The 27,637-nt window shown below is 38.8% G+C and overlaps 1 protein-coding gene across 5 annotated transcripts; it reads right to left on the bottom strand.

The window, feature by feature from the left end:
- Positions 1-140: 140 nt before the first annotated feature.
- Positions 141-26,599, bottom strand: LOC117409604 (testis-expressed protein 15). 5 transcript variants are annotated; one of them, XM_034924188.2, is made up of 12 exons: positions 26,458-26,599; positions 20,138-20,202; positions 18,846-18,875; positions 16,017-16,167; positions 14,072-14,237; positions 13,546-13,786; positions 13,130-13,273; positions 12,677-12,836; positions 5,290-11,753; positions 4,804-4,847; positions 1,146-2,149; positions 141-868 (listed from the first exon to the last, which is right to left on the bottom strand). In XM_034924188.2, exons 4-12 carry the CDS (start codon positions 16,141-16,143, stop codon positions 855-857), a joined length of 8,364 nt encoding a protein of 2,787 aa, XP_034780079.2. In that variant the 5' UTR covers positions 16,144-16,167; positions 18,846-18,875; positions 20,138-20,202; positions 26,458-26,599; the 3' UTR covers positions 141-854. The 5 variants fall into 5 exon arrangements, with proteins under 5 accessions (XP_034780079.2, XP_058868975.1, XP_058868968.1 ...); XM_059012992.1 differs by lacking the exon at positions 26,458-26,599 and adding an exon at positions 23,952-24,297; XM_059012985.1 differs by lacking the exon at positions 18,846-18,875.
- Between the last annotated feature and the right edge of the window lie 1,038 nt (positions 26,600-27,637).

Genomic DNA, 27,637 nt, shown 5'->3' with positions numbered 1-27,637 from the left:
TTGCCTGCTTGATGTTTGGCCACCCTGTCACAATATGCTTCCAGCAGAAAAGCCACTACCAGACACAGGAACTTACCAATACTCTCACAGAGTCGGAAAATCATGTTTACTGTTTTATTAACAACAATACAAGACACGTAACACAACGACTCAATAGTGTTTAAACTGCTTTATGTACAATGTTCCAATTATTTTTTTTTTGTACCACAATGTTGTACCACCTGGCTCATTATTTTAATTTTTTTTGTGAACAAAAAACAGAAAATCCATGTGGCATAATGTAGAATGGCTATGGTCAAATAATTTGTAAACATAAAGGTGCGATCTGTATCATCGCTATAGCCAGAGGTCATAACAATGTTGCAGCAAAATGCTTTATTTTACTGGACAACACCAGCTGTGGAACTCAGCTGGGAAAATCAATCAATACAGCTGTGTTCCAAATGTAAAGACAACTCAAACAGCACTGTCTCTATACAGAATACACACTCTATGGCAGCTACGGTATATAACGTCAATGTAAAGGTCACCCACATGTTTATCATGCAGTGTTTATATAACCCCGCAAAAGAGAAGTTGGAACCTTAAAGGCACATGAGGCGGTGCCAGCGAGGTAGCGGCAGCTTTGTAAAATTACTGCCAAGTAGTTCTTCTTGTATGATACTGAGGATCAAAGCAGACCTTTACCATCCAGAAATCAAAAAGTCACAATTATAACACAATTCTTAAAACAAATACATGTACAGTCATTTATTTTGTTTGTGAAAGGACGTGAAGATATATGTTCTGGAATGACGCTGTTTACATCTCAAACATGAAGAATACTGTTTGGAGCAGGACTTCCTCCCTGAATCCTAGGACCAAGAAACTGAAAAAGAGTGGAAAAAAGAATTCAAACTTTTATTTAAAAACTGTAACCATGACAAGACAAATTTCACATCAAAATCACCTGAAGTGTAATTTTATAACCTACATTTTGTATAGGAACGATCCTGATGTGTTTCCTGAAAATGTTTCCCTAATAAAATTGAAGAAAAGTTGTGTTCCCCCCCCCCCCCCCCCCCAGAAACACATTTATTGTGTATATTGGGCTTAAGACTACCAGCTTTTACAATAAAACTGTAAAAGTTTGAGCTCATACATACCTGATGGCCACAATCCTGCTTCTGGACACTGTGGGTACGAATAAGGAACGTTAAATCCTGGCAGAGGCTGAGTTCCCACATCAGGTAACTGAGAATTACCACTGGCATAAGTGTATCCAGAGTAAACTAAACAAGTATTGTAGTCATGAGGGTAAATATAGTCTGAACTATAGTCCAGGTGTTGCGGGTCATTGAAATATGAAGCATATTGTGTGGTGCTTGTGTGAGGAGGAATAGGATATGATACAGCAAGCTGTTGGTTTTGAAATGAAACTGCATCACCGGGATAGCCGTGTGTCTCTGCCCTGTCATCCTGATACGGAAACCAATAACGTGGATATGGTATGCTTGAAGACTGACCATGTGGTGTTTGCTGCTGTAGGACACCACTCTGTGTTTCAGCAGGTATGCTGGAACCCACAATGGCCTTCCTTTGTTCATTGAGGGTACTGACTAAATTACACTGAGAAGATGGGGTTGCACCACAGAGTGAGGAAGAGGGACATTCTTTCGGCCCAGCTGCTGAAAACCGACATTGCTTAGAGAACTGCGTGGCCAAGACATTTCTCCCTTCTGTGCAACTCAACTGATCATAACTCACAATGGTGCATTTCTTGTCCTGTGACATTAGAGGAAGGTTTTGTGAAGCAGGTGTACGGTCAGAGCATACGGGGTTCCAGATCTGTTGGTCACTTTTCCCATTTTTATCCATAGCCAGTCGATTCTTTTTCACAGCTTTGGTACGATAATTTCTTCTTGAGATGCTTGACTGTCGTGGCAAGCTAGCATGGACTTGCACAGCAAATTCAGTGTTTATACTAGGCTGGAGAGCAGGCGTTGTGGGAGACTGCATTATTCCTGTCAAAGGAAGCTGATATTGGGGGTTTCCTTGGCAAGGTTTTTCTTCTGCAGGATTTTCTTTCAGCTCAGTTAAGCAAACCATGTTTTCATAAGTCCAAATCAAAGGAGGGTGCTTATTAGTGTTAATGTTTTTTGGTGTATTTCTGTAAAAAAAAAAAGAAAATAGGGAATTCACATGAGGATAATACTTGTTTGCTGTGTTAACAATACTACAAGACTGGAACGGAAATTACTTTCCATGCTTAAACAATCAATACTCAACACAATAAAGTGATATATTTTTTTAAATTATACTTTAAAAGTGTTACAGAACCACCTGTACTATTTACAAGAAGCACATTTCATTTGCTGTATCCTTACAAAAGTGAAAAATGTTGTTTTTAACATACTCCCAATAGTTTTGATGTTTTTTCACACATCCTAGGAAGTTAACTTTTGTTTGTACTTCGACTGGGCCAGGAGAAATATTTTTTTCCTCTGAACATTGCAGTGTATTTAGTTCATGCAACAATGCTGGTGCTCTGATTGAAATGAGTGGCACATTAGGCTATTATCATAACCCTGGAATCCTGAAAATTGTATACCAAAGCTCATAGGCAGTTCTGACTGTGCCTGCTACCCATTTAGACAGGGCTTGACCACGGGACTTTGCCCCACAGCAGACAAAAACTGTTCAGACAGCCTCCATAGTCTACACAGTATACAAGAGGCCAGAACTGGGCAGAGCGTACGGAGCTGTCGCTCTCTGTCAGACTGGAAAGGAGGTGGATGGAAAGCCTCCAATTCCACAGACTGGTTGACAAAGAACGTCACGATAGTCTTCGGCAAAAAGGCAGGACTGGTGCGGAGCGTGACCTGGCCTCTGTAAAAATGAAGCTGGCTTTTGCTACAGAATGCCTGCATCTCACTCACCCGCTTTGTGGAGGTGACAGCAAGCAAGAACTCTTTGTCAGGTGAATACAGGGGCTCAAATGGAGGCTTCATGAATACATTAAGCACCACGTTTAGCCTCCAGCGTCGGTCAATATCCTTCACAGGAGGCCAAAGCCACGAGCCCCTTTCAAAAATTGCCCCGCCAGGATGTGAGCTCCTGGGGAGACCAAGTCAATTTTGACATGGCAAGCTGAAATAGCTGCCAGATAGATTTTTAATGTGGAAGATTTCCCTCGTCAAAACGGTCCTGCAAAAATTGCAATATACCTGCCATGGGACAGGTTGTGGGGTCGTACTCGAGGCTCAGGAGCTGCATCACGGTTGAAAACCAAATTCTCCTGGACCAATATGGGGCTACTAGGAGCACCTTGACCCGGTCCTGCCTAATTTTCTCCAGACACAGCGGGAGCAGCGCGAGCGGTAGGAAGGTGTATAACAGCTGCCTCGGCCACTGGTGTGCCAAGGAATCTATTCCAAGTGGTTCCCCGTCTCCTGTCATGGAGAACCAGAGGGGGCAGTGGGTTGATTCCTGGGAGGCAAAGAGGTCTCTCTCTGCTCTACCGAATCTCTCCCAGATGAGGCTCACCACCTCAGGGTGAAGCCTCCACTCTGAGCTGCTGGGGACTCCCTTGAGAGGGTTTGGTACCGGTTTGGCATGTTTAACACAGGGTCTGTCCTGGTTCCAAACTGGTGACTTTGGTTCAGTGACTTTGGTACCGAATCAGTACCGCCGGTCTGTACCAGTGCAGTAGCCTCGGCCCTGGTTCGGTACCAGTTTGGTATTGGGTTAGAATTGGACGCAGTGGTATGGGTCCACCGGGTTGCAGCTATTGCTCGGTTCGGCACCGTGCATCGGTGCGGTAACCTTGGTCCAGGTTCGGTACCGGCTCGGGTCTGTAACCTCAGTAACGGTTCGGTATGGTTCCACCGTTCGCAGTCACCAGGGGTGGCGACATCCAGGGATGCCCACCTGTAAGAGCCACTGGCAAAACCACTCAGTCAGCACCAACATGAGACTGAGGGAAGGCTGCTTGTTAGAGTCCACTAACAGCCTATGCAATGGTGATGCTAATAGAGCCCATCGGTTGCTCATGTGTCTCCCACATTACAGACAGGCCTGCGTGATATCTCTGAAAAACAGAAATAAAATATACGAGAGAAAAAACGTTCCCTGTTCAACAAATATCAATACAATAATTATAAAATTATTATATAACCGTCTCGTACTGGCAAAGTTAGCAAAACGAGAAAAATAATAAACTCCAGTCGGAGCTATGCAGCCTGGGGGGAGAGTACAAAGTCAGCCGACTTAAGGTACTGGATCCATGAGAAGGCATGACTTGAGACGCTGGCCTCACATGGGGCACAAGGCCGAGCGGGACGTAACCAGCAACAGATTTAATTAAAAAAACTACTTTAGTGAATTGTAATTTTATCACATACGTTTGTGTAAACAGATAACGTGAATAAAGCACTTATCTCCAGCAAGGCTCTCCGAGCAGGTCAGTGAAAGGAAACATGGCGCTGAGATCTGTGAGCGCAGTCCTTTTGATACCTCAGGGGCGGAGTCATGACTGCGTCACAGGCTCGGTGAGCAGCTTTGAGATATGATATTCAGGATTCAGGTCTTCTGCAGGTAAATACCCATTCGGTAATGGTTACATTTCGTACTTGAAAGGGAACCAGCATTGTTTGTGAGATATAAACATGTTTAGTCAGTTGGTCTCTAACCACATACACACACGCCACCATGAACACAAATCCTTACATAAAAATGTCACTGAAAAGTTCTGTACAATAAAAAAAAGGGAGCAGACCCGATCTGGACTCGATATCAATAACACACATGCTGATGTTTCCTAACCTTTCTTTTTCTGGAGACTTGTCTTCCAAAGTGGCTTCTTTGTACTGAAATGAAATTCCATTTTAGGGAGATCATTAGCTTCAAGACTTTTAAAGAGCAAGGATCTTACAGTCATTTTATGTATCTGTTTACCTAGTCTTTTTATGATGTTAGCGTATATTTTTTCTATATCCGTCTACCTGGCATTCAACTTGATTTGAGCTTTTTGGAGAATTTTAACTGAACAGCCTTCCTCATTCCAATCAAACCATGTGACAATGTGGCCTTTTAACTGTGCTGGTGCAACCTACATCACACACACACACACACACACACACACACATATATACATATATATAGGAAGGGTGAGTAGGTGGGAATGTACTCTAAGTGCACAACAGATTTATTCAACCATTTTGTTAGCTACGACCACTTTAACGAGCATTTCCGAATTACAAAACATGATATATCTGAACAAAATTAACAATGTCCAGTGCATGGTCTTACCTTTCTCTTTTTATGCTCAAGATCTATGACTTGCTCAGGATCATCAAGATCACAACGTGGTCGTTTCTTCTCAGAATCAGAAGCTTTCAGTTTCCGATCAGTGATTGGAACTTCGGAGTGGTTTGCATCTGCAGCTATTTTCTCATACAATTTCCGCAGCTTACAAATGGCATCTTCATTTATTCCGAGTGCTGTTTGTTTTTTTATCCTCTTCCTAGTACCAGCAATCTGTTCTTCCGCTTGTCTTTGTTCCTGCCATACTAGTGTCTTAGCAACATCAAACATAATATGTTCTACACCGAAAAAGGAGATTTTCCTGTCGAGTACTGCATTGTTCTTCAGGAAGCTGATTTTTCCATAAACTATACCAAGCATGCTGTAAAGATGTTCCAGCTTCCCTACATCACATTCCTCTTTTGGATGACTTGGATAGGTAGCAATCAAAGAGATTATATTTTTCCGGAGCAATTCTAAATCTTCTATACAGTCTCCAAAATTGACTCCGCAAGAAAACGGCAACGACAGAAAAAAACTACTGCAATCCGAATACTTCTGCAACACAGCCTTACACTCCTCTAGTTCTCTTGTGTTCTTTAGGTACACGTAGTAAGAACTACCCTCAGTGTTTGGATGCATTGAACACAACAACTGAGAGTGATATTTTCTTAATTCAGCAAAACCACCAAGGTCGATTTTGTCCTGGAATGACAGATATAATGAAGACTGTTGTTGATATCCTGAGTTTCCCTTGAGGAGCTCACTGTACAGTGTTGTGTCATACCAAAGCAAACTCCTGAATGTTGGTAACCCTTTCAGAAAGTTTATTTTGTTTTCCACAAACTGCATTGCTTCCATCATCATTTGAAGTTCCAATAATGAATCCAACGCAGTGGATTTTAGCTTTACTGGCATAGCAACATCTTTTAGGTTTTTCTCGATCAACAACTCTCTCGAAACAAATACCTCCTTAAAATCAACACCCTGTTCCCTCTCAAAAGCTGAAATAAAATAAGGAAGCATCTTCTTACATTTTGAACTTTGCAGGTACAGCTGATCAAGTGATGACGTACCATCAGCTTGTTTTAAAATACGAGATATTTCTTTCACATTTTTTTCTTTTAGATACAGTGTAGTGTAAAATGATTCCAGTTCTGATAACATAGTATCAGTGCTACTCTTGCAATTAGCGTTCATCTCTGTGCTTTTTTCTTGTTTAAAAGAATAACTTATTTTTGGTGTCCCAGAAGACCGTATCCAGTCAGCGTTACATTGCATTGAATTGGGATGCACACTTTGAATCTGTATCGTAGTGTCAGGGGACTCAGTGGTCTGTAATTCCATCTGAACCGTTTGAACACTTAGCGCAGCTTCTATGTGGGGTTCGAGTTGATGAACATCATAACTTGTGATTTTAATATCTTCAGGATCTCGCTTGGAATGCTGGTTCTTATTAGTCTGAGATACATTACTTGATTGCATTGATTTCAGGCTCTTTGGGTAGTCTACCTCTTCCTCTTTTTTTGAAGGAAAACTAACTGAATGAGCCTCGTTTTGGAGTGCTGTGTCATGAGATAACACAGGTCGAAAGTTTCTTGAGTTGATCTCTGTTTCCATCGGTTCATCAGTTATGAATGGTATTGATGTCCAGCTTGTATCTTGTACTTTAGAAGACCTAAATTGGCCACCTTGGGTTTGCTTCCAACTGAAGGTCCAACTATTGGCTTCAAATACAGTGCTAGGTGATTCATCACTTTTCTCCTCATGTGCTTCTGGCAGAGTCTCCCATTGTGATTGATGCCCATTTCCATTGCTTAAATCAGTCACTGCATGGGAACTCACTTCCTCCACAGCAACCTCTTTGTAACCAATGGATTTACCCTTCTCGGCATAACCTTTATGCACGGTTTGAGTTTTATCTTCTAAATCTTCCTTCGTCTTAGCTGCCTGGTTTTTATCCTCTGAAATAGTCAACTGAAAGTTTTTTGTCTTCTTCCCTCCACGATCCACACTCTCACCATCACAAGAATGGATATCCTCCACGGCCTCTGGTCTTGAAGTGTGAAAATGACCTGTGCTTTCTAATATAGTGTCACAATATGTCCCAGTTGGAGAAAAAAGAGCCTTACAATTAAGACCATCTGCTTTTTCTCCAGTTGAATTTACCTGGGTTGGAGATTTAGTAACGTCAGTGTTTGTTTCTTTCTTGTTCTCATCTGCATTACCTTTCTGAAATGTTGCTGTAAATGTGTTTACACAGCTCATGGTGTTCTCATTTTCATTTTTGGTTAAAATAACAGAATCATCCTTTTTGTGTATCACAGTGTCACAACGTTGCTTTGCTTCAGAAGATTTTGAATACTCTTTTTTCCTTGCCTCATCCTCAACCTGGGGTATATTTGAATGATCACAATTGGCTGCAAGAACATTGAAAGTCCTATTTTTCTCACCAAACAGACAAATGCTGTCTTGTTCTGTGTTATGTTCACAATTTAGCCCCTTAGCACCACTTTCAGTATCTGAGGGGTTTTTCAAAACCGTTGTCAAAGATGGCTCTCTACCGTTTTCAGAGTTGATTCCTTGATTCTTTATGCAAGTCAGTTTAGAATTCCCAGAACTAAATGCACTACTTAGTACCTGCTGCTTTAAACTCTTTTCCTCATCCTTTCTGTGAGTGTTTAAAGCATTCTTTGACAAGCATAATTCATTTTTCTTCACATAGCGGTTACTATTGATATTTCTTTTACTTTTGGTGTGAGCTGTTCGTGACAGATGCTTTCTTGGTTTTAAGTTATCACACACTTCTACCAGCTCACCCGTTTTCTGTCTTGGTTTTTGGTTTCTTTTTACAAGAGATTGTACCAATTGTTTTGAAGATTTAGGAAGTCTCTTGAGGGCTTTGCTTAGGGGACTCAGATCCCTGGTCAGGGTCTTATTCAATCTCTTGCTTTGACATAACGGAACTTCACTCTTAAGTTTGTTTACAATGCTTTTTAACTCTTCTTTTGATGCGTTGAAAACATTAACTGTATCTCTGCATACAACACTATCTCCTTCTGAGTAATGGATCATTTTAGTGCCTGCCTGGTTTACCAATGGCTGTTCCTTACTTGGAGAACTGGACTGTGTGATTGACTTTAGTGCATCAGGTAACTTTTGTACACAACGGTAGTTATCAACAATCACCTGAGAACCCAGATTCTGGTGTGTGGAGTATTTTGGGGTTACTGCAACAGGCTTTTTACTTTCTAGTGTGTCCTTAATTGCAGTGCCCTCAAAGCAGAGCTCTTGACTCTGCTCATCAACTCTATGCTTGGCAGTGAACAACGGTGTGGCAGTCTGCACTGGATTTGTCTCCTTCAAAACATGCTGAGTTGGAATATCATCAACCAGTGCTGTAGATTTTGAGCTTAGGTTCTCTGTACGATATTCAGTGTCAAAACATGTAGATTGACTGGTATAATTTGAAAACAGTGAACCGAACTGAGGTTTAGTAATACAGTTTGTCCTTACATCATTGAAAATTTTAATTTGTAATTGCGGTACCACTCTGACATCAGAATGTGCATGTTTGTTTTCAGAAATGCAAAACGATCTATGTTTGTTGAAATATGGGTTTTTGTCTTTAAAATAATCTTTATCTGAAGCCATTTTGGTTTCACTTTGGCTGGTTGAGAGTGACATCGTCCTGCACAGTATTCTTCTGTGTAGAAACCAGTAAACTGATTCTGAAGACTGAAAATCGTCCATATTATTGGGGCTTTCGTGTTCACTGGCACTAAAATCTTCACACATGCAGTCAAGTGCAGATCCCTCAGTCCAATTTCTATCAGATTCAATGCACACATGAGAGATCGGTAGATCTATGACATCCGACTCTGTACACTCTGCAGTTTCAAAAACATCAATACCGCATACTTCCTCATAATGTGAAATGTACAAATCTTCTTCTCTACAGCAATGTTCAATTTTACCAGATTCTAGATCCATGCATAGGAGTTCCTCTGTTTTAGGTTCTGTTTCTTCAACGTTCCAATGTTCAAGTGAATCGTTCCATTGGGCTTCCTTTGAACACTCAGTTGCAGTTTTTAATCCAACTTCTGCTTCAACACCTTGTTGCATTTCTGTGGACTGGCTTTTGGGAAAAAAATCATCGAACTCCAAATGTTGTGTTCTTTTACTCTGTAGAATGTTATGTGTTATGCACTCTTTTGGGGTTTTTGTACATTTCGCTTCACAAACATCTTCTTTCATAGGATCAGGTGGAATTTCTGGAAACATATTGTTCGGTTTGTTTTCTTCATACGTGAAAGGCAGATTGGATCTAGAGTCTCCCAATTCTACTGAGCACTGTATTTGACACTCAGTAGTGCTCTCATAAGTATTTTCTAAGGTACCATCTTGTTGCATTTCTGTTGATCTGCTTTTAGTTAAAAAATCACCTGACTCTGGGGCATGATAACCAGTGGTTAATTTAATACCATCATTTCGACTGACTCTGAATACAGAACTGTTACAATGAGATTCTGCAGACATATGTATTGCATATCTTACTTCGTCTTCAATGAGTACTTTTACTTTTTGTTTGCTGTTCTCTAACTCTTCCGAAGTTTCCATATCACATTGTGGTACTTTTTCTTGGAGGTTATGTGTTATCTCTTCCATTGGTTTTTTCATACTTTTATCTTCACACATGCCATTAGCTGTAAGAGGCTGAATTCCTGTAAACATTTTGTTAGGTTTGCTATTTTCATTCACATTGGGTTGGGGGTCTATTGATTCAGCTAAAGCTTCCTTTAGACTATCAGCAGTGCTATGGCATACATTTTCTTTGTTACCATGCTGTTGCAATTCTGTAGACTTGCCTTCTGCAAAAATGTCACCTAACTTAATGATAAGCAAAGCATCTTTGTCTTTCAATTTGTTGTCCACCAGATCTAATGATGTTTCATGCACTCCATTGCTTTGAAGAAGGCTGTGATTTGTAGCCCCATGTTCTCCATTAACCTCTTGGTCCATTTCTGCTGATTTGCTTTCAGCAAACATTTCACTGAACTCCCCTTTGCTCATGGATACAGAATTGGTGCATTTCGATTTGTCAGACATATGCACTTTAGATTCTGCATCTTTACAATTCATTATTCCTAATGATTGTTTTTGTTCTTTAAACTTCACGCTCTCTAATTCCGATGATGATTTCAGAGCATCTCCTGCTTCTTTACTCTTTACAAGACCAGGAGTGATCCCACTTTTTGGATTTTTCTGCTTTTTCTCTTCACAGAGGTCGGGGTGGCTGGGATCAGAGGGATTAAGATGAATCCCTGCACACATGCTGTTCGGTTTGTTACAGGCTTCCACACACCTTGCATTGCTTTTGCATGCAGCTGCTGTTTTATCATCTTGCTGTAGTTCTGTGGACATTTTACCTGGCCCTGGGTCAAGATTACCGGTGTACCCCAGGACCCCAGAGTACTCCTTAGCACAGCCATCATCAATTTTACTTAGTTTAGATAGAAACCTTTGACTTGGAGATTTTTCCGACATAGGCACACTTGATACTGGGGTCATTTTGGAGTCATATTGTGAACACTTCATGTTCTTCTTATAGTACCGATCATAAAACTGTATCCTGCAGTACAGAAGTTTCTTTACTTCTGAAGATACATTCTTTAGAGATTCAATTCTTGCTATTCTGTCTTTGTCTGACATAACAAGATACTCTGCATACTTCTTAAACTTCTCTTTTAGCAGGCTGGCAGGCGGGTCCTGTTCAAGGTGTTTAGAACTGCCAAGTTGAGAGTGACTAGAATGTGTTTCCATCTGGCAGGAGTTTTTAGTTCTCTTAGTCAATTCCAGTTTGCTATGAGCACTTTGCACTGAAGGTTCTGTATGCCCTACAGCTTTCTTTGCCTGTTTTTCCTGTTCATCCTGTTGCATCCCTACAGCACCCACATTGTGTTTAGGATCATTTCCAGCACGGCACTCCAGCTGTTGAGGTTTCAACCCTTGACCTATAATTCCTTGTTTTTCTTCGTAAGTAGCCGCTCTTCTCCTTAATAACCTCGGATCCTTCGTAACCCGTGAAGTAACGACAGACGTGAAGGAGGGACCACACAATGCTGTGCTACATTTGGCAACACTTGATTCTTGCGGCTTCTCAGTGATGCGGTGGAGAAACAAAGAGATTCCAGGTAAATTTAAAGTACTTTTCCAAAGCTGCTCAGGAGTGCATACACCACAGTTTAGTAGAATGTTTTCACCTTCATGCTCATTTGCTATATTTGGTTGCCTTTTAAACAACCTTCCATTTTGGGTTTTCCCTGGATTGTAATTGGCTGAACAGCTCCCTGGAGAAATTAAGCTTGGTGACTTTCCTGGGTTCTCCAGCGTGCCAAATTGTTTATAGACTGCAGTAGCATTCTGACCTCTACCCCTCCTCTTATCAATTCTATGATTTTTCACTGCACCTGTATTATTTAGAAAGAAAATAAAGCAAAAGAAAATACATTGAGAAAGTAACCAATACTAGTTGTATTGATAATTTAAACCGATAAACCATGTTCCTTCTTAATACTAGTGGCGTGGTAATTGAGGGCTAATTCCTATAATTTAATTTATAAATAAATAAATTTAGCTAGCAAATGTAAACTTTTAGTCTGTCTAAAAAAGCTGTTAATTTGTAGTTTTGAAATATTAATAGTATTTGTGCCACTGAGAAATACAGCCCAATATCTCAAAGTGTGGTCTGTATCATTGACATTGCCAGAGGTTAAAACAATGTGAAATTGAAATGGTTCATTTTTTACTGTAAACAACTGCAATTGAATGTGACCGAGAGAATCACAGAATACAGCTGTGTACACAATATAGTGCCAAAAAGACAAAAATGTCACCTGACCACAGTATGACAGACATATTTTGTCCCAGGTCAAAGTGAAGGGACCTGTTAGACTTAGCCCGAGGAGTTTCCATGAACAATGAAAATATAAAGACGGTATCTGAAATGTTCATGGGTTTTGAGCAGGTGAGGAAGTGGTGACGGCAGCAGCAGATTTACCAAAACATAAGCTGGTCTCTCTGGGATAATAAATAATCGCTGTTTTTGTATATGTACTTAAAGCTAGCATTCAATTGACTTACCTGTCACTCATATAAACTGTGTTTTTGAATCCCTAACAAATCACTGTGCTGGTTCTAGTCACCTTGCAATGAATTAATTCTTACTTCAAGGTGCTCAAACAATAGCATGTTCCATAGAACCATTTTCATTACCTGAATAAACGTATGTAGTTTAAATACAAGAGCACATATCACTTTGAAATTAAAAACCATATGCAGTATAAATATGCACATACGGCACAAAATAAAAGCTTAACTGTTTTTCTCTTACCACTCAGTTCCCTAGGGTATGGCTTCTTCAAAGATAATAGAGTTGTGGAAGGCGCCATGGTGTCATTGGCTAAACCACTGATTGAGACAACTGCATAGGGCAAGCACTGTCTTGGCCTGCTGACCAGTTCTTGATCTTCACTGTAGTCAAACAAGTAAATCTAAACACAAACAGAAATAATACACATTTCAATTGCATACTCAAAAGTTCTCCACAAATCTGAATTATTTATTTTTTGGAGGCAATGGAGAAAATAATCAATTGATTGAATTAGTAGATCCATTGAAATCAAATACAGAATAAGACTCTGTCAGATGATTGAAAACCATACACCTTTTAAACTGTCCCCTTCTCCCCGATAAGTTGAAAATGAGAAAAATGATGCAGAAATATGGACAGAGAGAGTTTTCTCTTAACAACAAGATGAAAAAATAAATAATATTTCCTACTTACAGATGAGCCAACCACCTGCTGAATGACAGTGTCTTTCGGGCTGGCTGGATTATTAGACATATGGCAGTCGGCCTTTACTGTGGGATCCAGGGCAACTTTTTTCCCGAAACATGGTTGAACATTCTTCACCTTTCCAAATATCACCTTGAAGAAACATAAACATTGATTTCATAATGAGACTTTCATAGCAATACACATATGGTATGTCTTCATCAGTGTGTAAATGCAATGTATTTAAAAGACACTTTAAAATACTATTTTCTATAAAAATAAAGTTATTGAAGAGATTCCCCCATTCCAGGTAAAGTACTAAAGAGGCTGTGTTGTGCTTGCTGCTCCCTCTCTTGGTCAATTCCATGGCCCTTATACTTCTATGAGGATGGGAAATATATATATATATATTAAAAAACCTTTACCTTAAAAATCACAATTCTTTGCGCAGCGTCTGATGATTTTTGGCAGCTGTGCTTCAAAGCCACATCCACGTGCCTGTATAAGTAAATCCCATGTAAAGGATTCCCAAGTGTGGATGGTGCTGTAGCATCTGTTTTTACACCGTCTTTATACAACTGCATGGCCACACTGTCAGAAGTTACTAAAAAGCAGAAACGCTCTTCCATTTCTCTTCTATTTCGCCCTTTTGAACGCATCTCGGACCTATAAAGAACCAATTAAATAAGGATTGTTGTGATGATACAACATGGGCCAATTTAACAAAAGACTGATTGAAGGTCAAGTAATTTTCCCTATGGATTAAAATCAAACCGTTTTGGAGTGAGAATTGTAAACAAATAGCTTGAAAAGTGATTACATACTGGAGACCAGACAGCTATGGAGGAAAAATGGTTTACTTGAACCAATTCACAGCCAATTTAGCTTTAGACTGCTTACAGTAGATTGCAGTAACACTTCTCAGAAAGGTAGTTCAGAAATGGAACTTGCCTCTTTTCAGCAAATTCCTTTTCAAGTTCTTCATTGTGGACACATTTAACACCTTCACACTTCCAGGTCAGAAAGATATCACGACTGATGTCCAGTCTAGATTCTTTTAAGATTGAACGAATAGAGCTGTACTCTCTCCAATCTGTCGGGCAATCTTCCAAGAAAGCTTAAAAAAAAAAAATCAATTTGCTGTGATATATAAGACAAATCTACAAGGACAAGGATTTTGTAATACAGAAATCTATACTTCATTACTACAGGTTCATGTTTTACCATAATACACGTGAGGGTTACATTATAAAAGAAAAATAAATTGTAGTAGGGGTGTCCTAATACTCGTAATTGCCTTGAAAAAGTATTTAGCTGTATTAAGTATTAAATGAATCCATTCATTAACGTGTTGATTACAAAAAACAACTGTCCTTCTCTCACTTTTACAATTTAGTTCAAAAGGCAATTATGAGTACAAGTATGAATATCAACACGCCCCTAGTGGCTAGCATGCAGAATTGTGGTACTGGTGCAGAAGGCATGGGAAACACAATGATTACATTCTTTTAAATGCCAACAGGGGGGAATTATTTTGTTAGCAACAATTACTTTAACATCAGCGAGAGATACAATGCTCGGTGAATGAGCCGAGGACTGGAACACTGAGCTTTAGAGCTGATCACAGTGAATTAACCATGTGACACGGTATGCACATGTGGGCTTCAGAAGCAGTCCCTATAGGCTTCTTTGTTCTGTGCCAGTACTCTAGCTCAGCATTCTACGTCGCCTGGATAAGCCGCAGCATGTGTGTATGTACCCCGAACCAAGCGATTTTATTCAATGAATGTATATATGAAGTAAGTACAGTTTACATTTCATTGGGATACTCAGGGAAGTTAAAACAAATACGACCACAGAACTTTCATATTGGATAATACCAACAATTAAACATAATACAGCTGTGAACTGCATTTGAAAACAATGTGTGGCGTTTATCATCTTGTAATGGAAAAGTGTCATAACAGCAATTAAGGCAGCCGTGCTTGGTTAAGTTTAAGGACACTGACACAGGTTGCCATGTGAAGAATGTATCTTAAACAAATTGTGAGATACAGATACAACAAATCTGGCTTCAAAATGAAGTTTTCAAAATATGAAGTCAGCACTGCAACGTCTCTGAGACGAGGCTCTGACAGTGTGGCGATGGAAATAACATTTATTTTTACATTTGCTTTGCTTTCCAGTCCACCTTGAAAACCGTACTTGTACACAGGCAGGGTGACAGCCCCCCCCCCCAAAAAAAAAACATACGCAAAATTCTCTATGAATAATTCCCTTGCAACTTGAGTTCAATCACTGTACAGACAGAAAGCAGCAACAAAGTAAATCGACTCATTCCATGTCTTCAGTACATGCACATTAAATGAAAGTACCGTGCTCAACAAAGATACTGACTGACCTGCTCACAGAAGCATCTACATTTAAGCGGCTTCCAGATATTAAGAATCCAGGTGGTACAAAGCCCCTTTGAATTCAAGTGCTTATTTTACACATTTTCAGACCGGGTCTTCTTAAAATGACTATCAACTTGCTTTAGGATGAGGGTGCACATGGAAGTTGCAGCCCTTTCACGTAGGTACAGTTCACTGCTTATTTCAGGTGCATTTTCATTTGATACTTCAGCATTTGGCTGTTTTAGTCAGTTTAGGAGCATCAATTTAATTTGTATCTGTACATACTGCTAACATTCAAGTAAGGTCTATACACAGTCACAGGCGTGACAGACTCAACAACTTTTTTTTTTTTTTTTACTCAAACACAACTTCAGTTTTCGCCTCTCATACAATGTATTGTTTTAGGGTACGCAGAGATATAAGGTGTTCAAAAAGCTGGATTTGAAAGCTCAGACTGCCAAACTATTGGTAAGGAACAAATAATGCCAATACGAACATACTTTTCTCAGAATGCTTTTTTCTTCTTGGGATAGTGAATTTTCTTAAAGAGGGTTGGCCATCACAGACGGATGAAGTATTCCATGACCTTTGCACTTTGGATCGATTTCCCCCGCTGCTTTCCTCCATTTTCTGTTCTTATGGCGCATCACCCTAAATTGAAATGACAAAATGACATGCTGTTTTTGTTACCATAGTTAAAGATGTCATTCGTATTCCAAATATAAAACGACATTTGGATTTCTTTTATAACAAATTCTAAGTGAGACTTCAAATGAAGACCTCTCATTTCTGTTAATGAAAAAGGCTTATGAATGACGTAGTTGTCATTCTGGGGAATCTAGCAATGCCCAACATTACATTTACAGTACATGTACATTGCCATAAGTACCTGCCACTTTCTGTACCTGTACTTTACTGCATATTGCTCACTTGTATTGTAACACTTGAAATGTATTTGCTTACGATTGTAAGTCATCCTGGATAAGGGCGTCTGCTAAGAAATAAATAATAATAATAATAATAATAATAATACATGACAGTAAACTTTTATAAGGGTGCTGCACAGATAATATAACTAGGGAGACAGTAGCAATTCATGAGAATTAACCATGATTTAAGTTACAGTACTCGTGATTGTTATCATAGGCAACTACAAAAATAAACAACAGAAAAATCTTCACTGCCGTGACAGGTAATGTTTAATAATCCCAAAGCCCAGCATACATGAGGAAACATGTTTCCAGACAAAATGTGTCCTCGTATATGCTGCATGCTTCCGTGTTTCCACAAACAAAAAAGCATTTTGCCTTTAGCCAATCTGGAGAGACTCTGTGTGCATGTCATGGATCATGTGACTATGCAAGACGGTGACTTCTACAGAAGATGACATGCTTTGGAAACCTACTACAATCCATCGTTTTGTTGCTATGTACGCTGACACACTGTAGTGTCATTTCGAGTTATTCGTGGTCCTACAAGCCTCAGCAGCTCCTCACAAGTATCTGGATCCATAAGAACAAAATTGCAATAACTTAAGCGTAGCTCATTTAAAAGATTATGGTACGCTCCTCTCTCCTCACGAATTAGGATCCGCTCCCTTGTCCACATGACTCTGTTCCTGTGCTTTCCCCTTCTTTTACAGTTTCCGTGCAATTGTAAGTGCAGCACCACTCAGTGCACGAAGGCTTTCCTCCTTTTTTGAAACGATTAGCAGGAATGATTATGTGATGCTTGTAAAAATGTACCTGACAATTTTTGAAGAAAACAATGCAGTGCTATATGTAGTCAGGGAGTATTTTTCCTGTGCAGCTTTTATGCAAAACCTCTCACAGAGAACAAAAAACATATTTAGAAAACTATGTGTACTGAGATGCATTCAAATGTGCTAAACTGATACTTTCCAACATTTGAATAATGCAGCATCAAAATGTATTCTTCAACAAGTCTCAGCCAGTTCATTTATTAACTACTGCTTGCAGAAATACCAGTTTAACTTTGACATTCAGATTAAAGGTGCCTGGGTGGACTTTATAAAATAAAATTAGTTTTAAATTTCAAATGATAACAATAGCCTCTCAACACTTCAGTTGAAATTGATGTTGTTTTCACAGTGATACTGTATTTCCATACCTACTGTAACATGAATACAGGTACAGTACCTCTTTATAATTTTTTTTTTTAAAGATATTTTGGTTCTTTTTTTTTTTACATTAATTCAGGATAAACAGATATTTCAAATTTAACGCTGCAGAGCAGAAAAAAGCATGCAGGCGGTGGAGGGGGGGGGGGGGGGGTCGGGGGGGGCAGTGAAACTGCTGCTGATGCGAATACAAAAATGGGTTTAAAACTTTCAGTATCACCATGGTAAACTTGCCACAGTACCTTGAAATCATCCAAATATATTAAAACCAACTACTGGTAGTTTGCACAGACCCCAATATGATTCAGACTGTCTGCAATTCCTTGGACTTACAACAACATACACTGTACACACGCCACACATCAGAACTGATAAATATGGAAGATACAGTACAATCCTATTTTACTTCTATGGAACAGCCTCCATGCAAAATGTTATGGAGCATTTTAAATCTCATTCAGAGCTGCAATGAGTAATTCCTCACTGTCTGAAGAACTATTTGCAATCTACCATTAAATTATGTCAGAGGGCAACACAGAAAACATCTGTTTTTAGCAGGTAACCTTAGCCTTTGCTGTTTTTTGATTGCTGTATTCATACAAGCTTTATAGCTTTAATTACTTTATACTTGGATTCACTAATCCATTGTAAATCAACTGAATATATATGTTCAGTTAGAACAAATACCTGGAGATAATCAGCAGCTCAATCATGACACAGCTTATTGTATATGGTGGCCAAAGTCAGTCATTTTTAAAACCCACATGGCAGACTTTGAGAGTACAGTGTATTGCTTCAGTCTCACAATTCAAATTTGACCATGAATTGTTCTCTGTATACTAAGCCTGGGAAAACAAACCACAGAAGGTCTATTATCCTTGGCAGCCTCCAGTCTTTCAAGTTTCGTTCTCTAGTGCGTTGTTGCATCTTTAGTGAACCAGTTTATTAAGTCAGATTTCTTTACAAACAATTTAACTCTCAAGACAGTTCAAACATATTTGCATTTATCTAATGTGCTGGAACAGACAAGCCCTCTTTCATATTGTCACTCACTGTGTATTTATACTGAAAAGACAAAAAGCATACCTGCAAATATAACCACCTGCATGGTTAAATATTTCATTAGCTGAGCTCAAGCAGTCAAAAACCACTAGTAATATAAAAAAAAAAAAAAAGTTATATTACTTACTTGTGTTTTCCTGATCCTCTGTCTGGGAGTCTGAAACAAAAGATCTAGTCAAGTGTGCTGTGTGCAGCTGTACCTGACAATGGGCTGCTGGATTCATTCATACCCTTTGCAGTCTGACACTGCTTTGGATAGCTTGAAGAGTATGTGGCTAATTGGCTGCAATTACAGGTACTAGACCTACTGGTAGCATTCTTCCAGATTTGTTTTTGTCTGTTACCCACAATAAATATATTTTAGATTATTTAAGAATACAACTTTCAGATGTCTTTGTCTTTGAGTTTATGTACTAATTCATGTATGTATTTATTTTTTAGTGAGTAGAGCAGGGGAAAGAATGTTGCCCCCCCCCCCACAAAAATAAAACACATCAGGTTATAAAACCAGGATCCCCCTGCGACAGCAGTGTTCCAATTAGCCATCATGGGACAAGATGTTAGATGAGGAAAGATAGCCGTAAAATGTTGTAAGCTGTTTAAAAAAAAAATAAGTATGTAATAGAAAAAACAAAAAAAAAAATTCAGAATTTGATGGAGCCTACTGTAAATATTGCATGCATTTTGGTAGAAAAACAGTAAAAAAAAATAAAAAAATGGTGAGAAACTTGACAGGTTGTACACAAGTCCTTTAAAAATCTGGGGTTCAGCAGTTACAAAACTGAAAGAACATCAAGAAAAATCAGAATTCCACAAAGCAGCAGTAATAGTTGGCAATGATTTCACATCTGTGATGCAACAAACTAAAACACCTGTACATCAGGAGTTCAGCTTAAAGAGAAAGAGTGGAAAAAAACCAGACAGAAGCTATTTAATTTAATTTCAATTCCCTAGCATTGCTTATTATAGTTGTACTGTTATTATGTTACTTAAGTTTACAAGCAAATGTGTTCCAAACTGCACTGAAAGGAACATTTCCTTAAAGTATGTTATATATTTGTTGAGGTGAGGTGGGGGTCACAGGGAACATTTTATGTATCTTGAAGAATTTAGCCAGGCATTTTTAAGTGATATACCTAGGATATGGTTTCAATTGTCTTGTATTTAGATTTTACAGCCTTAATTCCTTAAATGCATTTTATTTAAGGTGAACAATACTTTATTCCTTTAGCAAGCTTCAGACATTCTGTCCCTGATGATCCCAGAAAAAAACATTTATCAGGAAGAATTGTTCCCAGCTGAATAGTCCGGTTTCCAAACAATTAGCTGTCTGCACACACTTTCTGTTTATTCGGGTATAACTGCATAGAATTAGTTTAGATTTAGGTAAAGTTTAGATAAATAAATCTTACCACTCACTTGTCATTGAATCTAGTAGTAATCTTTTTCAAAGACAATCAGCTTTCATACTGGACACGTGCAACCTGGGAAAAGATTATGAGACTACCATTACAGAGAGACTACCAATAAACATCTCCACAACAACAAGTGGGAAGTTAATATGTAAAATATCATTTAAAACCCATTATTACACCCCCTTTTGATAAGCTAATGAAATGCACCGTGGTGCAGTTTGCATGGTGCATCCGCACAAACAGATCATGTTACACACCAACAAAGACAGGGATGGGCAGACCAAGCTTCTTTGAGAACTGCAGGAAAACTAAACCAACACCAATAAAACATTCTCTACTTATTGAGAGAAACTTTCCTTTCATTGGTTATTGTGAAGCACACTTTTTTGCAATGTAAAAGTTTACATTTTGGGTTCCTTGTAATACCTTGCTTAGGTTGCATTAAAAAAATGATCAATACAGTACATTATTGTGATTATACAGAATACTTTACAGGGCTTTTTATTGTAATTTATGATCCATTGCATGACCATGTAATGCTTGTTACTTTGGTTTGGTCTTTTTTACCCAACAAACTGACAAACCCAAAGAGTGTAGTGTGTGTAACACACATCCCCTTTCCAGAGATGGAAGCTGATCCAGCATGATCTACAGTCACACTCTGGGTCTGATTTACAAAACTTGTTCAGTGGAATAAGTTTTAACTCAAAGTCTTCTTTGCTTTTGTATTCCAACTAAAAACTAAAAGTTCTGTTTTTCTGAAGTCATATAGTAAAAATGCAAAAAATTAATTTGCATATTTTTTTTTTTTATATTTGAGATTTGTACATCGACAAAATCAGGTAATTTACATGTAAAAATGTTAAACTAACATAAATGCTTCCAATTGGACAGGCCTTAGTCTTATGTGTCTTGGTATCTTTGTTTGAAGTACATTTGTTTCACCACAATCATAAGTGGATAGAGTTTCTTATGTTTGAGCATGAATTGTTCTTGTGTTGCACGTTCATCGGTTTCACGGTTGATGGCTGGTTGTTTTATCTGGTTTTCCAGGAGGGAATAATGATTTTCGACCTTGTCCTTGATAGTCGCAGATATCTTTATTCTACAGCAGTTTTTTATCTTGTGGCTAGAGATTGAGGATGTATATGTTGGTCTGTTGCCACAACAGAATAGATTATGTCTCCTACCTAAAATGTAACGTTATCCAGTTCTTCCAAGGCTTTGCTTACCAAGGCTGCCTGGCAAGGGCCTTGTCACAGGAATAGTAACACCAAAGCCATTTCTCTGCAGTGGCTATTGTTTTGCACACAGCAAATAGTAGATATGAAAGCTGTTGGTTTTGCCTTTTTTAAACCCTGTATAGCATGGGACAACAAACACCACGAGACAAAAAAACAGCATGATAGTTATCTCAAAAGCATGTTTTAAACAAATTATATATATATATTTGTTTAAAAAAGGGTTAATCCCTCAGAGGAAGCTGTAATTTCCACTGTAGGTTTGCCTTTTTTCTTGTGGTTTTCACTGGGCAATGTTTACTGGTTCTGCAGCCGTTTCAATCAATGCGTCTCTGAGTAGTATTGTTCATACAACAGCTATGGTTAAATAACAATTCCTGCAATTAACTATTACATTGGGGAGCCACCTTTGTATTTTACAATTGAGCCATGTTTCTATTTTACAATGGCAGCTTTCTACAGGCCGAGAAGCGTGCGGATCCGTTTCTGTGGGGGAAGCCGACACCCTGCCACACACACACACGCACACGCACACACACACACATATAGACTGCCACCACAAGCCCATGCCTATAGTTGTCGTCCCCCCTGCTTCTGACAATCTTTTTACTTGCAGGAAACTATCATCCTGCACGATACACAAACTACTGCCCATAGTACAGGATTGGCATGGCCACTGCCCAATGTGTCACACGTCTTAAAAGCTAGAAAGCCTGTTTTTGCTTTTGCTATGCTACTGGCTGATTTGGGGTTGAAATGGAAGGAGCATGGGGTGTATTTTTAAAATATAATCCATAATAATGATTGCATTGATTTTGAATTTTGAAATGTGGCTAGGGTAAAAGCCATAACTTAGCCAACGAATGTAAAGCTTGTTATAACATCACTGGGATGCTGTAATTAAAAATGTAAACAGACCGTAGATGCTTAATTTTCACCTCTAAAAACAAAATGTAATTCAGTCAATTATGACAGACACATGGTCTGCTGTAACTGTATCTATGGCTTGCAGGCCCTAACGAATACCCTTGAGATTTGTTTTTTTCAGATATGACATGTGGCTGGGTGGGCCAATTCCCCAAGAAACAAAACATGTTTAAGACTGAAATGAGGCCTTTTGCCAAAATGATGACCTCAGTTCCATAATTGCTGTGTATTCCCTGCAGAGATGTCTGATTTATCCTGGTTTGGGGGGTGGGGGGTTACCTGAAGGCTTTTAAATCACAGATATCACAACAGCTACACCTTCAACAATGTCAATTCCCAACAAATGAAACGCCAACTAGAAAGATGTTGGACTAACAAGCCAAATCTTAAAAAATGAAAAGGGGGGGGGGGGGGGGGGGTCCAATTGAAAACATACAGCTATTACTGTAGCCTTGTTACGAAAAACACAGAAGGATTAATTTGTGTTAGTAAACTATACATTTGTTAAGCTTTTCTTGACTCAGGCCGCTCCACCGTAACAGGAGTATGAAAATCATTGCTCTAAACAGCAAACTGCAGACAAGCTTCAAGGGCAATGCATGAGAAAAGAGCTGTAGACAGGCAACAAATTACTATTTTCTATTGTGATAGACCTTCACCCACTCGGGTTCGTTGCCCCTTTAAAAATTGACCCAGACACAGAAATTGGGGGTTCAGCGCTTCCGTGCACTTTTAATAATACAAACAATAAACAAAATACAAAACAAAAACAAACACCTAGCTCCTTCGGAGCGCTAACTAAAACTCATGAACACCTATACTATAAAGAGGGACGGCTAAGCCGTTTCCCCACAACACAAAACACACAGTATTTTTTCCCTTCCCTTCCCTTCCCTTCCCTTCCCTTCCCTTCCCTTCCCTTCCCTTCCCTTCCCTTCCCTTCCCTTCCCTTCCCTTCCCTTCCCTTCCCAACTGCTTGGAAGCAGAGCACACCTTCCTGCCTCCTTCTCCTCAGCAGCCCTGAGCAGACTGACTGCACCTCTTATATACCCTGCACCTGGTCCTAATTTACAATCACTACCAGGTGCAGGGGATCATTAACAATAAAACAATTAAACAAATGTGCATTCTCACATGTTTTCTGTCATGCAGGGAGGATTAACCCCCTCCCTGCTGTGTTACACTATGAAGAGCACATTGCATCTAGCAACTGACATACATGTATTCACTCTGTCGGTGTGCACTGTGTGTATTATAATACTTGACCAGAAACAATACATAGCTAATTGTAGTCCACCGAATGGTTCCTGATTAATGCATAGTGCAGGTAGAATGAAGAATAAGCATTACCTAAAACAAGTCTCTGTTTTACAATCTTTTGGGTATTTATTGTGTAACAAGAGATCCTATGGTTTGTAAACAGGAAGTAAAACAGATATGTCATCACTGATATGTCTGGAGATTAAAACAATTTGGCAGTGAAGGCTAAGTCTGACACAGGAATCACAGAAAACAGTACTGAGTACAATGACAATATCAAAAAGTCACATAACCACAATATGGCAGCTATCGCAGGTCACAGGTCTAAGTGAAGGGTGCCATCAGATTTTGTTCTAGAATATACAGAACATATAAATTTATATTACTTACATGGTGGTCTGTAGGAAAATCTGTTGCTTATGTGTATTTTTCTCCCAACCAAGTGCTCCTTTTTCCAGTGAACGTGAGAAAAACCCAGATACAAACACATTATACAAATACACCCAAACACAACAGAGCTGGGCATTGACTAAATGAACGGAGCAAATGGCCTGTGCAACATAGCATAATAACAGAGGCCAACCTTATTATTAGATGTTTTTTTCTTTTTTGTTCCTCCACACTCAAGTTCCCATTCATGTAATGAAAGCACTCCGCTCCCCTCACAAAAGACTACAGAAGCTGCGCTGTACCATAAATGATACACATGATGTCTGTCTTGTTTACTAAGCACAGCAATTGAATCCGGTACTATTTATAGTTCTGAGTGCCTACTTCAAGAGCACTCTGAAGTAAGCTCATACTGTGATGCTAGCTGATTAGTATTCTAGTCACCTTCCTCTGCTTTAATACTGCATTTCCTTTGCTAATCAATGACATGTATGTCAGTGGGATACAGCACCTGCCACGTGAGCTATCAGTATCATGAAGCAGATCACAATGACTCTGTGGTAAGAATGTAACTGTGATAGATGTACAGATGGTGCCTCTAATATTCCTTGATTCTGATACGCTCTAACTCAATAATGTTTCTAACGTTCAGTGTTATATGGTTCTTCAATGCTCATCTGGTTTTTAGTAACAAAAATAAGTAGACCTCAGTTAAAATAATAAAACAATTCTTTTTTTTTAGGTAAAAGCTTTGACAGCTAATTTCTGTATTTCTCTTACTTCTTGGTGTATCAAACTCTTGCTAGTCACCAACGATATAAAGTGTGGTTAGCCCTATGTGATGTTTTTTTTTTTTTTTTTTTTCTTTAGCCAATGGTGAAGACAGCTCACTTCCTGTACAGAACCTCTGCAAATATACAAGATACAAGTACTGTAAAACCTCTACTAACAAACTAATTATTTCTGGAAATGTGAGCTCAGACACCTACAGAGCTGGCTTTTGTCCTCCAGAAGCCGGTAGCGCGCTGACATCCGCTCTCGAGTTCCTGGGTGCAAAAGAGGAAGCTAGCTCGGTCGTGGGATCAGAGGACGCCCACTGAACCTTCAGTTCTCCTGAGCTGTGTGAGGAATTGCTGCGGTGAGGGGGAAAATGATTGGACATTCCAAATTGGAGAGAAAATCAAGGGCAAAATAATTGGGCACACTACATTTTTAATAAAAAAAAAATAAAAAAAATATTATCTATAAGGGTACACGGAAATTTAAACCAGTTACATTGCTGGGTTGAATTAATTTAACGACATTTAAATAATGTCAAAAAGAAAGAGTAAGAAAACAAACGCCACCAGAAAAGCAGTAAAAGTGAAATGGGTTAAAAGCTTTGACTTGAATGCAAAACTCAACAGGTGCAGGTGGGAGGCGAGTCACACACCTGGGGAAACAGAGATCGTCCAGAAGCTCTGCACTCTGATTCTAATTTAAGATCACAGACAACCACAAACTGTTCAGGAAAATAACTTCTTGCAATGCTTTCTCAGTGAGTGTGCTTCCTGTGACACACTGCAGCCAGTCTGCAAAGCACTTGAAATAGTTGAAAAGGCTGCAAAAGTTGGTCACTTGACATTCTGTGGTTTGGTCTAAATGCAACAGTATTTAAATGGATTTCTCTATGATAATGTAAGATAATGGAAACATGCTACAGTTACTCTTTAGTTTTCTTAAAAATGGCATAGGATTGTTGTAACAAAGATCCACGGTACATCACATAAAAAAAAAACAAAAAAAAAAAAAAAAAAACTGGAGGCACAGTATTATTAAGCAATGTTTTCTTTTTTCTTAGAGGAAGTCCACATATCAACAATTTTATGATTGACTTATTTTTTTTTTACAAATGTTTTGTTTTATATATACACAACAGAAAGAAATGACCTAGAGCCACCAGTGCGCATTTTAACAGTGCTTATTGTACAAGTTATTCAAAATACACATTGAACGCAAATACCTAATTACATTTAAATTACTGACACACCTTACAGTAGTGCCTCTGATAAAAGAAGTTTCAAGGCTATGTGGCATGCATCAGCTTGCCATGGCACTGGCATGCCGCATACATTTAAACACATTTCTGTGTCACTGGAAATGCACCTGGCTATCTGTACTTAAAAATGACACTTATCTGCATACAATCTAAACTACCAGCCTATATGAAGACTGGGCTGTGCAGTGCCCTTTCTGTGTCGAAACAGGTTACTTAACCCTGCCAGGATAACAATCTATGCTCAATGCGCAATTCCCTACTCTGGACTCAATCAATTTGTAACATACTTAATAATCAAAAAACAAACAGATTTACTGTTGGCTTTACTAAGCAGCACTAATCTTGGGACTGCCTATTTTTACCTTTGGAAAGGTAGTCAAAGATTAGTGCTCATCAGGGTATGTGAAACCAGTCGGTACTGACAGTCTGGTACCAGTACACGCTAGAAGAACATAGCATTGTACTTACCACAGACAACTCCACCCAAATGTATCAAGACTGCTTAGTGCCATTTACGTCCATCTTCTACACACCAGGGAGTCAAACACTTCTAATAACACACTTAAACAGATGGTGCTTTTCTCTCGGTACCACTGACATTCAGCACTAAGGAACCCCAATGCTTTTACTAACTGTTAACCACATGTAACCAACCTCACCACTTCTCCTTACATGGTGAAGGGACCGGAAAACTCTGTCATCTTGTCAACAAATCAGCTTGTTCCACCTCTGTGTCGTGCTTACATGCAGCCTTGTTTAAATAGTAGGAAGATCTTGTTTTGTTTAAAGTCCACATTTAAATAATATGCAAAAATGATAGGATTAACCAACAATCACATTGGCTACAGTAAAGTCGCCTTTATAGTTTACAACAGCAGAGATGGGGCAAAGCGCAGTTAAAAAACAATTTTTTAATGAACCTTAAATCTTTTTATTTCACATTACAAGCAATAATAATGTACCTAAGAATATTTGTTTTTAATTGGCAGGCTACAGATAATTCATATTATTATTTCAAAAATTGGACAGCAACGTCAGTTTTATACTTTTTGGTTTGACGGAGAAGTAAAGGAGTAAATTTACAGTAGTTAATACATGAATAAAAACAGCGAGTCGCAAATAATACATTCAAAAAGCAACACACACACATATTGTTTCACAGAAAACAAACATGTCATTAGTCTAAATCATTTAATTTCGTGTAAGACCAATCATTTTTAATTTGAAACCAGAATATTGTCCTTGTTCTTAGTTTACTACTGGAAGTTCTTACATATTCTTGAGTATTTTATTTTACCAGAAACCCTGCTGGCATTCCAGTTTGTGTACATTCTCAAGTTAGTTTTGGCCAGGGGACAAAAGCATCTTTCTACCCTTTGTAACCTGCTAGCCACTCACTCTGCCAAATCGTCAGGCCACTCTCATGACTGGCAGCTGTAGGAGGTTATACATTTTTTGTTATTTTGATTTTATTTAACAAGAACATTGTATTATTTTTCACGTTTACATTTGTATGTAAAAAGAAAAGTAAAGAAAATACGGGTATGGATATAATAAGGAATTGGAAGTCATTACAACAGGGATTGAGAAGAAGAAATGAAAAGGACACATTTTCACTGATAATGCAATTCTCATAAAATATTTTATA

This window comes from Acipenser ruthenus, chromosome 1 (genome assembly GCF_902713425.1).
Source record: "Acipenser ruthenus chromosome 1, fAciRut3.2 maternal haplotype, whole genome shotgun sequence".
Classification (NCBI taxonomy): domain Eukaryota; kingdom Metazoa; phylum Chordata; class Actinopteri; order Acipenseriformes; family Acipenseridae; genus Acipenser; species Acipenser ruthenus.
The sequence above is the reverse complement of the archived record's forward strand: the minus strand, read 5'-3'. Positions and strand labels throughout refer to the sequence as shown.

Excerpts from the sequence above, each read along its gene's own strand:
- LOC117409604 (XM_034924188.2), bottom strand. The coding sequence starts at position 16,143 with ATGGAGGAAAGCAGCGGGGGAAATCGATCCAAAGTGCAAAGGTCATGG. Across the intron at positions 13,787-14,071 it reads AAGGAATTTGCTGAAAAGAG|GTCCGAGATGCGTTCAAAAG; the intron begins GCAAGTTCCATT and ends GGTTCTTTATAG. Across the intron at positions 11,754-12,676 it reads ATACCCTAGGGAACTGAGTG|GTGCAGTGAAAAATCATAGA; the intron begins GTAAGAGAAAAA and ends TAAATAATACAG.